The sequence below is a fragment of the Lampris incognitus genome, chromosome 3 (genome assembly GCF_029633865.1).
Source record: "Lampris incognitus isolate fLamInc1 chromosome 3, fLamInc1.hap2, whole genome shotgun sequence".
Taxonomy (NCBI): Eukaryota; Metazoa; Chordata; class Actinopteri; order Lampriformes; family Lampridae; genus Lampris; species Lampris incognitus.
The window spans coordinates 30,760,091-30,774,446 of NC_079213.1; the positions used below are offsets into that span (position 1 = coordinate 30,760,091).

General features: G+C 46.9%; 1 protein-coding gene across 1 annotated transcript in view; it reads left to right on the forward strand.

Moving 5' to 3' along the window:
• The window catches only part of LOC130109724 (protein-methionine sulfoxide oxidase mical3b-like), a 38,614-nt gene that overhangs the window by 18,778 nt on the left and 5,480 nt on the right, over positions 1 to 14,356 (forward strand). The window contains exons 16-25 of the mRNA XM_056276715.1: positions 2,919 to 3,005; positions 3,502 to 3,600; positions 3,988 to 4,095; positions 4,885 to 5,053; positions 10,339 to 10,451; positions 10,619 to 10,691; positions 10,932 to 11,214; positions 12,243 to 12,478; positions 12,702 to 12,770; positions 13,088 to 14,263. Of these exons, the coding sequence (XP_056132690.1) occupies positions 2,919 to 3,005; positions 3,502 to 3,600; positions 3,988 to 4,095; positions 4,885 to 5,053; positions 10,339 to 10,451; positions 10,619 to 10,691; positions 10,932 to 11,214; positions 12,243 to 12,478; positions 12,702 to 12,770; positions 13,088 to 14,263 (2,413 nt within the window). The remainder of the gene's footprint in view (positions 1 to 2,918; positions 3,006 to 3,501; positions 3,601 to 3,987; positions 4,096 to 4,884; positions 5,054 to 10,338; positions 10,452 to 10,618; positions 10,692 to 10,931; positions 11,215 to 12,242; positions 12,479 to 12,701; positions 12,771 to 13,087; positions 14,264 to 14,356) is intronic.

The window sequence follows — 14,356 nt, forward strand, 5'->3', positions numbered from 1 at the left end:
TTAACCCCTTAGTTACTTACACACATCATCAGCTCCTCACTTACAATAGATATGTTCCCCACCGCATTTAAGCAAGCCCGGGTCACCCTGGTGCTCAAAAAACCTACACTCAACCCAGACCAGGTTGAAAACTACAGACTGGTTTCATTCCTGCCCTTACTAACAAATACTTAAGTGCACAATCTTTAACCTTTAACCAAGTCTCTGAATTCAGACAGGTTATTCTGAGAATAACCTGTATGACCTGAATCAGTCTGGCTTTAAGCGGGAACACTCTACCGAGACTGCGCTCCTGTCGGTAATGGAATCGCTGCATTCAGCTAGAGCTGCTGGTCAGTCCTCAGCTCTATTGGAGCTGACTTTGACACGGTTAATCACCAATTCCTCCTCTCCACACTCACTGAGTTTGGTATCTCAGGAACTGCCCCCCGTTGGTTTATGTCCTACCTGTCAGGGAGATATTTTAGAGTACCTTGGAGGGGAGAAGTGTCCAAACAGCACAGCTTATCGACAGGGTTCCTCAAGGTTCGGTGCTCGGTTTCCTTCTCTTCTCAATATACACCACCTCACTTGGTGCAGTCATCTGCTCCCATGGTTTCCCATACCATTGCTATGCTGACAATTCTCAGCTCTTCCTGTTGTTCCCGCCGGAAGACCACACAGTCTTGGCTCAGATCTCATCATGCCTTGCTGATATATTGGCATGGATGATACAATCCATGCTAATATATTTCCACTCCCGGTGTGGGAAGATGGCCGTGCGAATTCAAATTTGCGGCGGCCTCACTCAGTACCGTCGATGCAGTGTCTTTGTCCACGTCTGCGTCTAAACTTTTGTCTTCATTTGTTGGCTGGGAGAACTGGCGCTGGATTGGCTGGGAGAGCTTGGTCTTCGGCGCTGTGGGCCCAGGGACCACGGCCTTGCCCTGAGCTGCACCCGAAGAGGTAACACCAAGGGCAGCCCGAGAGGATGCGGAAGTGGGGCAGGCTAAGCTAACTGCCAGCCCATGCAGACCGGCATTTCCGATAACACCCAGGGTGGTCTGGCGGCAGCCTCACCTGGCGTTGGCTGTGGTGTTTTTGATGTCATCGTGTGGGGCGCAGGGAGGTGTGTCAAGGGTGTCTGGCTGGGAGAGCTGGCGCTGGATCGGCTGTGAGGGCTTGGTCTGCTTCATACGGTTGTCACAGGGATCATGGCCCCTGCCTGGAGCTGCGCCCGAGGAGGAAATACAGAGGGCGGTCTGACAGGACACGTAATTGGGGCAGGCTAGGCTAACTGCTAGCCCATGCAGACCGGCGGTTCTGACAGTCATCCTGGCTGGCGTTTGTTGGACAGTGATTTTTTTTTTTTGGATATATGCATTAGTTTGAATATGTTTGTTCTTGTAGTTCTTAAATGTGTCTTTGTGTGTATGTTGCACTGCTGTGGGCTGGGGGAAACAGCATTTCGTTTCACTTCATGTGTGCACGTACATGAGGTGAAATGACAAATAAAGTGTTCCTGATGAAAGAACGCCACCTTCAACTTAAACTCTCTAAGACCGAGCACTTTGTCATCCCAGCCAGTCCCTCTTTACAACGAGAGATCGGTATCCACTTTGAATCAACCCAACTCAGACCCACAAAGTCTGCCCGAAACTTGGGTGTCATGATTGATGACCAACTGACCTTTAAGGTTCATGTGTCCTCAATTGCTTGGTTGTGCCCATTTGCCTTATACAAATTCAGGAAGATCTGATCATACCTGTCTGAGCATGCAGCACAACTCCTGGTACAGCTCTCATAATGTCACGCATTGACTACTGCAACTCCTATCAATGTTATCCATCCACCCATCCATTCATCCATCCGTTATCCAAACTGCTTATCCTGCTCTCAGGGTCGCGGGGACGCTGGAGCCTATCCCAGCAGTCATTGGGTGGCAGGCCACGAGGCCATCACAGGGCTCAGACACACACACACACACACACACACACATTCATACCTAGAGACAATTTAGTATGGCCAATTCAGCTGACCTACATGTCTTTGGACTGTGGGGAAAAAACTGGAGAAAACCCACCGCAGACACAGGGAGAACATGCAAACTCCACACAGAGGACGACCCGGGACGGCCCCCAAGGTTGGACTACCCCAGGGCTCGAACCCAGGACCTTCTTGCTGTGAGGCGACCACGCTAACCACTGCACCACTGTGCCGCCTCAATATTATAATTTATAATTTTTCAATTGTGTTGTGTCAGGATGAAATTCAGATATTTGGATACACAATTTTGTTGTCTAAATTAATAGTAATGAGAATATATTACCTAAAGTCTCACAAAATCAGTTCTGAAATATTTGAGGGAGTATTATTTGAAAATTTGTAAAACTAGTTTTGGTACGATATTACACTTTACATTACCAAGCACTTCAATGCGGTGAAGCTCAGCTGTATTCTTGAATATGGTGTTTTGGCATATGTAAGCAGATATTGTGGGATATGTCAATTTTATGTGCATTTCCTTATATGATTATTGTGATAACAGAGGTACACAGTTAGAGAAATGATCAGTCATCACTCCTTATATTGACCACCAGGGGGATTTTTTTCCCAACTCGCCTGGCCCATCAGTATCTTCAGACCGCCAGCCAACTTCAGTCGATCCAGCCCAGGCCTCCACATGGAGACCGGTAAATTTAACGACCTCTCTGCCATAACAGTAGAAAGACCGCAAAGACAGCTGCACCCACATTTTCTTTCACAAGATCGTGTTTGAGTCTTGTAGCGATAGATCCCCCCTCAGACCCAAGCAGTTACTTCTGTCACTCTTGACTTATTACTGTTTTTTTGTTAATGGCCTTCTATTACCACACAACTCTGTCTCTTACCTGACCTTTTTCTGGGGGTCAACGCCCAACCCCAAACCCACCCCTCAGAGAAAGCGCACCCAGCAACAGGAGCAGATGAGTTTTCGTTTCAAAGAGAAGATCAAGTCTCATACTCTTCCCTGTAGAGGCGAGCAGGTATGCTTCCTCACTGGTTTCTGGTTTGTGTGTCATCTGTAGACTGGTGGTGAGCTCTAGTGACTGGTTCATAGACTCCCATAGACCTCTTAGTCACATCCCCATCTGCTAGATGAACGTTGTGTATTCTGCTGCTCTCAGGTGAGGTGTCTCTGGCTCATCCATTACTGGATGAATTCTAGAGGAGACAGTTACTCGAGCTCATTCGCACCATTTACATCACTGCTACTTTTGACTCCGACTCCCCGTGTTGGTTTTTTTTAGCAAACTTATCTTGCATCTTTAAGAAATCAGTAAACATTTTTATTCAAAAGTGTGTGACAGTGGGTTTATTCAGACCGCTGGCCCGGGGCAATGCCCTCTTTCCAAGCTTTATTGGTATACATTGTATTTGACTGCTGATGAGAACTGAATGTCACAAAGAAGCGGGTGGCCTCAGCTTATTCATTTCCAGAGTATATTTGTGTAACTCTGCGGGGCATGTGGCATGTGATAGGACGGCCACAGAAAACGCTCCCTCGGAGCATCGGTACAGACGCACAATGAAGCGTTTCTGTTGAAGCTTGAAACTGCTGTGCTCCGCATCAGCTACCCTGTAAAGAGAACTCACGTGTCATATGTGTGTGTTTGTGTATATATATATATATATACGTATATGTAAGTGATGGAACGATACCTGTTTATTTACACCGTAATCTATATGAATAGCCTAAAGTTTACTAAGCAGGTTTTTTTTTAAACTTTTTTTGCATGACCTTGTTCTGTACATTTGTGTATGTTGGGTGCACGTAAAGTGTCTTTCCTTTGTGCATAGAACATGCTGAAGTGTGTATGTAGTCTTCATGTAGCTTCTGTAGTGTCTGTTATTGTCATGTCTCAGCCTTAACTTCTTGTTGGACTGTCTGTCTGTCTGCCTATCTGTCTGTCTGTCTGTCTGTCTGTCTATCTGTCTGTCTTCATCGTCCCTGGTGTGTCTTGATAGAAATATGTTCAGATGTACACCGGGGGAGTAAGCTCTTTGGCCGAGCAGATTGTCAGTCAGTTTCAAAGTCCGGAGGAAGCGAAGCCCACCTTTGACAAGAAGGAGCTGGTAAGGGTCTGTTGTGTCCTCCCATCCATTTGTAATGCTGTGTGACCCCCACGTAACATCCCTAACACCTGTGTGCAGTGGATTGTTGATTTGAGTAAAAATTAAACAAAAAGTTGGGGGTAGGGCATCCGGGTAGCATAGCGGTCTATTCCGTTGCATACCAACACGGGGATCGCCGGTTCGAATCCCCGTGTTACCTCCAGCTTGGTCGGGTGTCCCTACAGACACAGTTGGCTGTGTCTGTGGGGGGGGAGCCGGATGTGGGTACGTGTCCTGGTCGCTGCACTAGCGCCTCCTCTGGTTGGTCGGGGCGCCTGTTCGGAGGGGAGGGGGAACTGGGGGGAATAGCGTGATCCTCCCACGTGCTACGTCCCCCTGGTGAAACTCCTCACTGTCAGGTGAAAAGCAGCTGGTGACTCCACATGTATCAGAGGAGGCATGTGGTAGTCTGCAGCCCTCCCCGGATCGGCAGAGGGGGTGGAGCAGAAAAAGGGATGGCTCGGAAGAGTGGGGTAATTGGCCGGGTATAATTTGGGGAGAAAAAGGGGAAAAATCCCAAAAAAATAAAAGAAATTTGGGAGGTACACTACCACCTAATTTCTAACCTGGAATCGCCATCATCTGTCACTTCTACTTAACCATGACATATGAAAACACAAAAGCAACAGTAGCTTATCAGCTATCCTTTCTTTAAGTCACAGTGTTTCCCCAGTGGTTATTTCCCTTGTTCCCTCTTCATCTCTTCACGCTTTCCTCTGACCTGACTCCACACCTTGTCCTCTGACCCAGGCCGTAGGGTCGATGGGCACCAGCGACGTGTGCTTCTTCTGCAACAAGCGGGTGTATGTGATGGAGCGGTTGAGTGCCGAGGGCCTGTTCTTCCACCGCAGCTGTTTCCAGTGTGACTACTGCGGCGCCACCCTCCGCCTGGCCTCCTACGCCTATGACGGCCCAAACGGTGAGACTCCCCCGTCCAGCATCTCTGAGTAGGAGGAACGATGGTGTGGTAGTAGAAAGAAGGAAAATGCCTCAGATGTCACCATAAAGATGTGTACTATTACTGTCATGCTACTTCTGTCTGCCAGAGTCGGCGCTGGTGCCCCGTCAGCTCGTTTACTTGAAACAGAAAAGGTCGTTTCAGTCGTATCCATTCAGTTTAACCCCACAGCCATTTTGTCATAGTTTGGATATGGGTACCTTTTTTTTTTATTATGAAAAAATTTGGAAAAACCCTTTTTTATCAGCAGGCCTTCTTCTTAACATTTTATAGTGCCCCGCCCTTGTTTTAATCCTCTATTTACTTCATTTTATTCTACTCTTTATTTTTTGACAGCGGGCCACCCTGGTTTTATTTCACCTTTATCATCTTTTTACTTTTATTTTATGATTTTATATCATATATGTTGAGCGGCACGGTGGCGCAGTGGTTAGCACAGTCGCCTCACAGCAAGAAGGTCCTGGGTTCAACCCCAGGGTAGTCCAACCTTGGGGGTCGTCCCGGGTCGTCCTCTGTGTGGCGTTTGCATGTTCTCCCCGTGTCTGTGTGGGTTTCCTCCGGGTGCTCCGGTTTCCTCCCACAGTCCAAAGACATGTAGGTCAGGTGAATCGGCCATACTAAATTGTCCCTAGGTATGTGTGTGTGTGTGTGTGTGTGTGTGTGTGTGTGTGTGTGTGTGTGTGTGTGTGTGTGTGTGTGTGTGTGTGTGTGTGTGTGTGTGTGTGTGTGTGTGTGTGTGTGATGGATTGGTGGCCTGCCAGGGTGTCTCCCCGCCTGCCGCCCAATGACTGCTGGGATAGGCTCCAGCATTCCCGTGACCCTGAGAGCAGGATAAGCGGTTCGGATAATGGATGGATGGCTATTATATACTATTATATATATTAATATTATATATTTTCTTTTTCTTTTTACTATAGTATTATCTGTGAAGTACTTCGAGATCTGTCCCTGCAGATGAGAAGTGCTATACAAACTGAATTTATTATTATTATTATTATTATTATTATTAAAAATGAACAGACCCGAATCTTCAACAGCGTAGTAAAACACTTTTTGCCTACTTCCAAGTTTCCTTCCCCTGATTATAGCCACATTTGTGCATATATGCTCATGTTGTAATAGTACAAATGTACTTGTGTTTTACTGTGTCCAATGCAACATTTGTCACGGCATTAGATGGCATTTTTCATTACAGTCTTTAGGCTTTAGGGGAACTGTGACTTTGCTGTTGTGCTTAGGTGTCTTTCGTCTCAGTGGGACTGCCTGCTTACAGGGAGGTGAAAAGGCTTTGTGGGTAACGTGGCTCGTGGAACGAGCGCACAGGGGCATGGCCTGGCCAATATGCCGTCACACAGCCCCGTCAGTTCGATTTAATGATGCACATTATTTGCCCACGGGGTCTGTTCCAAACCATATAATCACTTCAGATGCCTTCATCCTCATCCTCAGTTTCAGTTTTATAAGTCATACGTAGGTTAACACAAGGTCATATGTATGTTAATACAGGGTCATACGTATGTAGGTGAACACAGGGTGATACGTAGGTGAACACAGGGTCATACGTAGGTGAACACAGGGTCAACGATACAATGAAACGAGCCAGACGAGAGTACGGTCAGCTCAGCAGTACAAAACAACTGGCAATGATATAAAAAGCTACAGGGAGAAAATTAAGGAATAAAATATATAGAAATATATAATATAAAATAAGAAAAATAAAATGTACAATTATATTCTATATTTATATTACATATAAAATATATAATATGAAATAAGAAAAATAAAATATGTAATAGATATTATATATTTATATTATATATAGATATATAAAATAAGAAAAATCCTATATATATATATATATATATATATATATATATATATATATATAAACTACGTTGTATATTAATATATATACAGTTAAGGTCAAAATTATTAGCCTCCAAGGAACTTTGGAACATTTCCCTAAAATTCTGCCCAATGTTTGCATCGTTCATAAAACTTTACATAGTAAAACATTCATCAATGTTAAGGCCTCTATTTGGTACATTTTGGAATGTAAAATAAATCTTCAGGTTTGCTTTATACCAAATGTAGTGAAAATTGAGGTGGTCATAATTATTAGCCCTCATGTGATTTTTTTTTTGCTTTCAAACCACACCTGAGCAACCAATCAGCTTTCAAACCACACCTGAGCAACGAATCAGCACTGAAGGGACTCCAATGAAAGGGCTAGTGGCACTTGAACACTTGACTGAGAGGGACTACTCTTAAATTCTTGGTAAGAAGTAATTTCATCACGCCAAAAAGTAAAGAAACCAGTCTGGAACAGAGAAAGACGATAGTGGATGCTCATCTTAAGGGGGAAGGCTATACTGCCATTTCCAAGCATTTCACAGTGTCTAGAACAGCTGTGCATTGCATCATTGCAAAGCACAAGGAGACAAATTGTGTTAGAAACAAACCTGGGCCTGGTCCATAGTGCAAGATTTCAAAAACTTTGGAGTGGAAAATAGTCAGAGATGTTAACAACAATCCCCAGATTTCTGCCAAGATGATTGTTGCTGAACTGGCCTCTTCTGGACTTGATGTTTCAAGGAAGACTGTTGTGAGGGCTCTTCATCGTGGTGGGCTTCGAGGTCATCGTCCAAGAAAAACTCCATTGCTCACACAGCGGCACATCAGAGCCAGACGGAAGTTTGCCCGTAAACATTTGAAACATAGACATGAGTTTTGGAAGTCTGTCCTTTGGTCTGATGAGACTAAACTTGAGCTGTTTGGTCACATGGATGTTGCTTTTGTTTGGCGAAGGAAGGGAGAGGCCTTCAACCCTAAAAACACAGTTGCCACAGTTAAACATGGTGGTGGGGGCATAATGCTGTGGGGCTGTTTTGCTGCTTCAGGCACAGGGAACCTTGCTCATGGGATCATGAAGAAAGAGGATTATGTTGACATTTTGAAGAATAACATGAAGAAATCTGCTGCCAGTCTAGCCTCAGGTCGCTGCTGGGTCTTCCAGCAAGACAGTGACCTGAAGCATACATCCAAGTTGGTCCAAAACTTTTTGAAGGACACCAAAATCAAGGTCCTGGAATGGCCCTCTCAGAGCCCAGATCTCAATCCTACTGAGAATCTGTGGGGGGAGCTCAAGGTTCATGTCCATGCTGGAAAACCAGGCAATCTGGATGAGCTGGAACAATTTGCCATGGAAGAATGGGCTAAGATCCCTCAAGAGACATGTGCCAACCTAGTTAGGAACCACCATAAGAGGTTGTTGTCAGTTGTGAGTCAGAAAGGTTACACTATTGACTATGAATTGTCAGAGGGCTAATAATTTTGGCCTTGTCATTTTGTTTTTTCTTGTTTCAATTCAGCGCATCAGTAAAATATCTTAATCAAGCTTAGTGGGGATTTTGTCTTAGTTCTTTTGGAAGCAATTAAACTATAAACACTTTTGGTTATGGTCGTTTCCATGGAAAAGTTAAGGGTTTTGTTTGATTTCATTAAGGGGGCTAATAACTTTGACCTTAACTGTATATATAACTGTATAATATATATTATGTATAATATATGGGTGGCGCAGTGGTTAGCGTGGTCGCTTCACAGCAAGAAGGTCCTGGGTTTGAGCCCCGGGGTAGTCCAATCTTGGTGGATCATCCCGGGTCGTCCTCTGTGTGGAGTTTGCATGTTCTCCCTGTGTCTGTGTGGGTTTCCTCCGGGTGCTTTGGTTTCCTCCCACAGTCCAAAGACATGTAGGTCAGGTGAATCGGCTGTACTAAATTGTCCCTAGGTATGAATGTGTGTGTGTGTGTGTGTGTGTGTGTGTGTGTGTGTGTGTGTGTGTGTGTGTGTGTGTGTGTGTGTGTGTGTGTGTGTGTGTGTGTGTGTGTGTGTGTGTGTGTGTGTGTGTGTGTGTGTGTGTGTGTGTGAGATGGCCTGGTGGCCTTTCCAGGGTGTCTCCCCACCTGCTGCCCAATGACTGCTGGAATAGGCTCCAGCATCCCGTGACCCTGAGAGCAGGATAAGCACTTCAGATAATGGATGGATTGATGGAGATATATATATAAAATGTGAAAATATAAAAATCCAAATAAGCTATAAATAGAATATAAGAGCAGTATACATAAGTAAAGTGGGTTCTATGTACAAAAAAGGGACAGATGTATTGCACAGAGGGTAAGCAGTGTCCCTGCTGGTTGAGTAGCAGCAGTCTGTGGAATAGTGCAGTTTTTATCTAAACAGTGCAGACAAGCAGGTGAGCAGATGTGCAGTGCGAGGTACCTGAATTGTGTGAGTTCGGAAGCCTGATGATCTGGTGGTAACAACTGATTTTAAAGCTGGTGGTGTGCCATGCTGCCGTATTATACCAGACGGGAGCGAGGACAGTAGTCTGCGTGCTGGGCAGATGTGGTCTTTGATGATACTGTGTGGTTTCTGCAGGCACGGCTGCTCGACACTGTCCATAGAATGCCATCGAGTCTGTGGTCAGTGATTTGCTGTGCCATACTGCTTATCTGATGGGAATACGTTTGCCCCTGTATATCAGTGGCTGATTTGCCGGTTCTCCGTGAATGAGGCCTCAGTTGTCATGCAAATGGCAACAACAATTTGGTTGGTGCCATCGCTGTTGATGCCCTGGGCCTCCCTCGCAAGGCTGCTGCTTTTGTGCGCTTGTTTATTTGTGATTTTACGTGGGTCTGTATGTTTAAATGTGCATGTGTTTGTGTCGGCCACAAAGGCCGTATTGTGTGTCTGAAGGACGCGCTGTTGTGTATCGCTAAGGGCTCGGAGGGAGGCACCGATACAAAGGAGAGCTTTTATGTGGGCAAATCTCATTGCAAAGTGATATTGTGTACGATTAATTCAAACTCAGTAGCCAGTTAGAAGTGAGACGTCACATGTTGAGCATTCAAACCTGAGGCGGCCGAGCATCTGTGCACATTGGGTATATATACATCAGGTCCCGCGAACGGCCCTCCTTCCAGTTGTATAGCGAGCTGAGATCTGTGTTTACCTGTCTCTGTGTAGCCCTGGTACACCGCTCATGGAGCCGTCAGCCTGTAAGCGTAATACATCGTTCTCTATTAGGGCTTCAGCATCTGTTGTTGAGGACTCTGTAGGGCACGGCCGGGCTCAATGAGGTCGCCACGGCGCCACACAGTTTCCCTGTCGTCCTCAGGTGCAGGTGTTTAGCGTTTGGCTGTCCTCTTGTTAACTGTGGACGTGTTTGTCATTCTGTGGTTGTGCAGGGAGGTTCTTCTGCCAGCAGCACTACGACCTACGACTGAGTGGCCCCAGCCAGAGGAAGAGACCAGCCCCTAGTGTCTCCTCAGACCGGACCACTTCTCATCGGACCTCGATAGTAAGAAACCAGAATAACGTTTGGGAGTCTAAATATCAGTTTCTATGCTTGTTTTTCTCGTATCTGCGTCTTCGTGCAACAGAATTTCAGAGATCCATAGAGGTTTTCACATATCGTATTGTGGGGAACCTGAGACGTGAACGCAACTGTGTTTGATTTTTGACAAGGGGTCACTGGCATCCTCAACAGACACCCTAATCCCCGGCTCCATGCCCAACGCGGCGGATCGCAGTTGTCCAGGTGAGCCTGACACACGTCTGGGTTAGGCTAGTTAGCTTTACTAGTCCAGTTAGGCAAGCTAGCTTTACTAGTCCAGTTAGGCTAGCTAGCTTTACTAGTCCAGTCAGAAGCAGGTTTGATGATGATACATGATGTGCACACTGGCGCGGGTCCTTAAACAAGGAATCAATCTCGGCTTTAGTGTGTGTGTGTGCCTGTTTGTGTCTGTGTGTGTGTGCGTGTGTGTATGTATGTTCCCAGTGGCTTCACTGATTGAGAGGGAGTCGGGGCTCGCCAAGAGGGTACGGGGGACACCGGAGCGTATTGAACTGGAGAATTTCCGGCTGGGTGCGGGGGGAGCGGAGACGTGGCTGATGGAGGAGCCCGAAGAAGTCCCGGAGGAGACGCTGGCCAACTACAACCTCAGTCTGCCAGAGAAGAGCGCTGACAGATCCAGGTCACATTCTTCTTCTTCTTTTTTTTGTTCTGTTCCCATGCCTCCTTCAATGTCCCTTTATCTCCTCTCCCCTGAATGCTTCTTTCTGTCCTGGCTGTTCTTTTTCTCTTAAAATAGAACGTCACTCCCACCCTCTCTGTCTCTCTCTGTCTCCCACCCTCTCTGTCTCTCTCCCTCTCTCTCGCTGGTGATCTGCAGGGAAGGGTCTTGCATGGCATAGTGGCGGTCAATGCTTTTGTTTCTGTGCTAGACCCTAATGTGAATGACAACTGTCCCTGTTGTGCCCAGAGAGAAACAGTTTTTCATTGCTTTTCAGAATGTGTGAGGCTCACACCCCTGTTTCTGCTACTAGAACACTTATTTAGATCATCTGGGGAAAGCTTCTGCAAACAGAATTTTATTTTGGTTCCAAATCCAGGCCAGGATAACTGTTGTTTAGCAGGACGGTCCAGGCCAGGATAACTGTTGTTTAGCAGGACGGTCCAGGCCAGGATAACTTGTTTAGCAGGATGGTCCAGACCAGGATAACTGTTGTTTAGCAGGATGGTCCAGGCCAGGATAGCTGTTGTTTAGCAGGATGGTCCAGGCCAGGATAAGAGTAGATTTCACTTATTACAAAGCAATGAAAGATCTGGACACATTCACAACTGTGTGATGTTATAAAGGGGTGCTGTGTTCGACCATAAAGGATGAGCTGGTTCTTGCTGCAGAGCTCGGATAAAAGGGGTCTTACCTGTTTTTTTATGTTTTGAGTTGTTGTTGAATGATTGTTTTTGGGATTGTTAAAAGATGCATACTGAGTGTTTGTAATTTGACAAGTATTGTTTTTTGTTTAGAAAGATTTCAAGTCTGTTTTTTGTTACATTTTTCTGTTAAATAAAGACTTGTTTTAAAATTTAAAAAAAATTCTCTCTTGTTCCTCTCTCCCTCTCTCTGTCTTTCTCCCTCTCCGTCTGTCTCTGTCTCTGTCTCTCTCTCGCTCTTTCTCTCTCTCTCACGTTCTCTCTCTGTCTCGCTCTCTCACTGTCTCTCTCTCACGCTCTCTCTCTCTCTCTCCCCCCCTCTCTTTTATTTTGTCTTGTTTTCCACTGAGGCCATGTCTCTGGTATCTGTAGTTCGGGGTCGGGGATGGATGAGGAGAAAGCTGGCCGGCGGCCCGCGACTTCAGAACGGGCCAAAACTTTGTGGAGTCGAGCAGTAGAGCTCCATATGCAAGCGAGAGGAGGAAGAGGGGGAGGAGAAGAAGAAGAAGATGAGGAGGAAGAAGAAGAGGAGGAGGGAAATGAAGAGGAAGAAGGAGAATTTGATGAGGAGGAATACGGGGAAGGGAATGACTCGGAGTCAAGTGATGGTAAGCCACAGTGTATCTACTTCCATGTTCAAGTTTTGTTCTCGTGTCGGTTGGCGTCTTGGCATAGCTTGAACCCCATCCTGTCTTACTGACCGAGTCTCTGTGCTGTTTTAATTCAAACCGCGGCGAAGTGTTACACATTTCTCTTTCCTTGCTTATTTGTAGTGCTCTGTGCCTTGGTAGTGATGTATGTCTTGTGGTGTGTGTCTCTCTCCGCTGGCAGAAGGGGAGTATTGCCCCTGGGAGATGGAGCGTCGTTCAGGCCTGTGGCTCCTACTAGAGGAGGGGGCAGGTAGCATCGACACCAGGGGGGAAGACTAATCATAAGCCAGCATTTTAATGTGTGAACTGTGGTAATTTGCAAAACTTTAACCCCGTGCATGTTGTTACTTGTCTTCACCTGGTTTTGCTGTTGTGCGGTGCTAACTCTCTAACACCTGTTTGTTGTGCAGTGGTTTGTATTTAACATGGGCTACTTTCCCTCATGTTGTGGTAATGACTTAATACAGTTATCATTTTGTATTATTAGACCTTATCCTTCTTTTTTCTTTCTTCCTTTCACAAATCGTTCCCTCCTTTCCACTCCTCCCTCCTCTTTCTGTCTCTCAGAGGAGTTCTCTTATGTTCTCCCCATTACTACTAAGAAAGCCTCATCAGCCAGAGGAGGAAGTGACACCACATGCTCCATGGTTTTTAATATTTACTCGTCTGAAGAAGCCTCACAGCCTGACTCCACCACCTCGGACACCATGACGCCCCACACGGAGAGGTTGTTCAGCCTCCCCGACGTCCCCTTCCCTCCGCCCCCAACTCACAGCGCCACGTCCAGTACGTTCACATCCCTCGCCAGCACCCCCTCCCCCGTCTCCTACCACTTTATATCCACATCCATGGCATCCACCCGGGACCCCACCCTTTTCTCCTCCACTTCCCCTAACTCATCCACCACTTCCGGCTGCTCTCCCAGCCCGGAACAGGAGGGGGAGAGAAAGAAGGAATGCAAGGAGAAGGGGAAGGAGTGGGGGGATACGGACACGCACAAGGCTAGCAGTAGCTCCGGGGTCGGTCACAACAGCAGCTCAACTGCGTCTGACTCGGCTGTGGTCACGCCACCTCGTATGCCTCCACCCAGACAGCCGTGTCAAGGTAGGGAAAGTGTAGAGAGCGATGTTAGCCTGAAGGCTGCATCTCTGCCAAATCCCCTCCCTAGTCAAGCACCTTTTGGGTCTTTGGGTGGGATCCTGTGTGATGATGGTGATGATGATGATGATGATGATGGTGATGATGATGATGACGGAGGTGAGGCCTTCTGGGATATCAGCCCAGCCTTGTCCTCGCAAAAGCCCCTCCGGCAACCCACGCTGGTCCAGAAGATGAACGTCAGAGTGGAGAGAGAGAAAGAGTGGAAGAGGGAGGTGAAACGGAGGGGGGAGATAGACAGAGCTGCCCCTGGGGTGGGTTGGGATGACGTCAGGGCTTTTTGGACCGCAGAGACCCCCCCTGGGAGGAGTAAAGCAGCTCTGGCCCTAGATGCTAGGAGACTGGCTGAGAGCCTGCCCCTCCTCCAGCTGAGAGCCTTCAGCGAGTCCCAGCCCAAGAGTGAGCGGGGCACCCGGCCCAGAGGAGCCCGGGCCCTGCTGAAAGCTGTCTTTTCTGGCAACAAGAAGGACGGAAAGAAGAGGGGAAGGACTTCCCTCCCCGCAGGGAAGGTGGGGAAGATGGCAGATGCAGTGACTACTGCAGCTAAGGAAAGGAAGGAAGCTAACAAATCCAGAAGAGCTACAGGTATGGCAACTAGCTGCAGCTCTACTACTGCCACACTCCCAAAAAACCTGTTTCAGTTGTAAAGCTCCAAACGCAGTATTAACGCATGCTGTA